Source organism: Theobroma umbraticum, unplaced genomic scaffold (assembly GCF_002168275.2).
Source record: "Theobroma umbraticum cultivar Fairchild unplaced genomic scaffold, ASM216827v3 scaffold_4.1, whole genome shotgun sequence".
Lineage (NCBI taxonomy): Eukaryota > Viridiplantae > Streptophyta > Magnoliopsida > Malvales > Malvaceae > Theobroma > Theobroma umbraticum.
In genome coordinates this window covers 1,501,359-1,501,972 of record NW_018397258.1, presented here as the reverse complement: position 1 = coordinate 1,501,972, position 614 = coordinate 1,501,359, and the positions used below count along the sequence as shown (strand labels likewise).

At 38.4% G+C, this 614-nt stretch overlaps 1 protein-coding gene across 1 annotated transcript in view; it reads right to left on the bottom strand.

Annotated features, from left to right (window-relative positions):
- Positions 1-614, bottom strand: part of MAP1A (methionine aminopeptidase 1A) — a 5,224-nt gene that overhangs the window by 653 nt on the left and 3,957 nt on the right. The window contains exons 12-15 of the mRNA XM_021424191.2: positions 585-614; positions 414-483; positions 153-218; positions 1-64 (exon numbers count right to left, since the gene is read on the bottom strand). The exon at positions 1-64 is cut by the window's left edge and continues 25 nt beyond it; the exon at positions 585-614 is cut by the window's right edge and continues 44 nt beyond it. Of these exons, the coding sequence (XP_021279866.1) occupies positions 1-64; positions 153-218; positions 414-483; positions 585-614 (230 nt within the window). The remainder of the gene's footprint in view (positions 65-152; positions 219-413; positions 484-584) is intronic.

Below are 614 nucleotides of genomic sequence, written 5' to 3'. Positions count from 1 at the left end.
CTGCGTTTGCCATCTGCAGTAACAGCGGTCCATCCATCAGGCCACATTCGATCACGCCAAACCCCTATTGAGAAAAATCCAGCAAGACATAGCCAGTAAATCAAAACGGTTTTAAACTACTATCCCCAATATCATCCAACTTCAAGAGTTACCTGCATTAATCATTGGTTCAATTGTAAAAGTCTGTCCAGCTTTCATCACCCCAACTGCTTTATTTCCTGCTTAGGTTAAGGCACGCAGCATATAAAGAAACGGAAATTACTTGCAATTAAGAATGGTTGAATCAATTTCATGGTCTCCCTGCTACAACAGCAATTGATTCATTATACATTATAGTGGACTTTCCATGAAGCATTAAGGGATAGTTAACATAAAATGCAATTGGATTGAGAAACTTGATCTTAAAAGGATACTTCCATAATGGGGAATATTTGGGGCACAGTGGAACAGCTCTCCAATACCATGACCGCAATATGATTTAACCTGTAGTAACAGAAGATAACAGAGCAAGAAATAAATGAAAACTGTAATTGTGTAATCTATGAACCAAACTGTATTACTGCATAGTCCAAATTACACATTACCACAGATAACCCCGACATTGAAGCATGGCG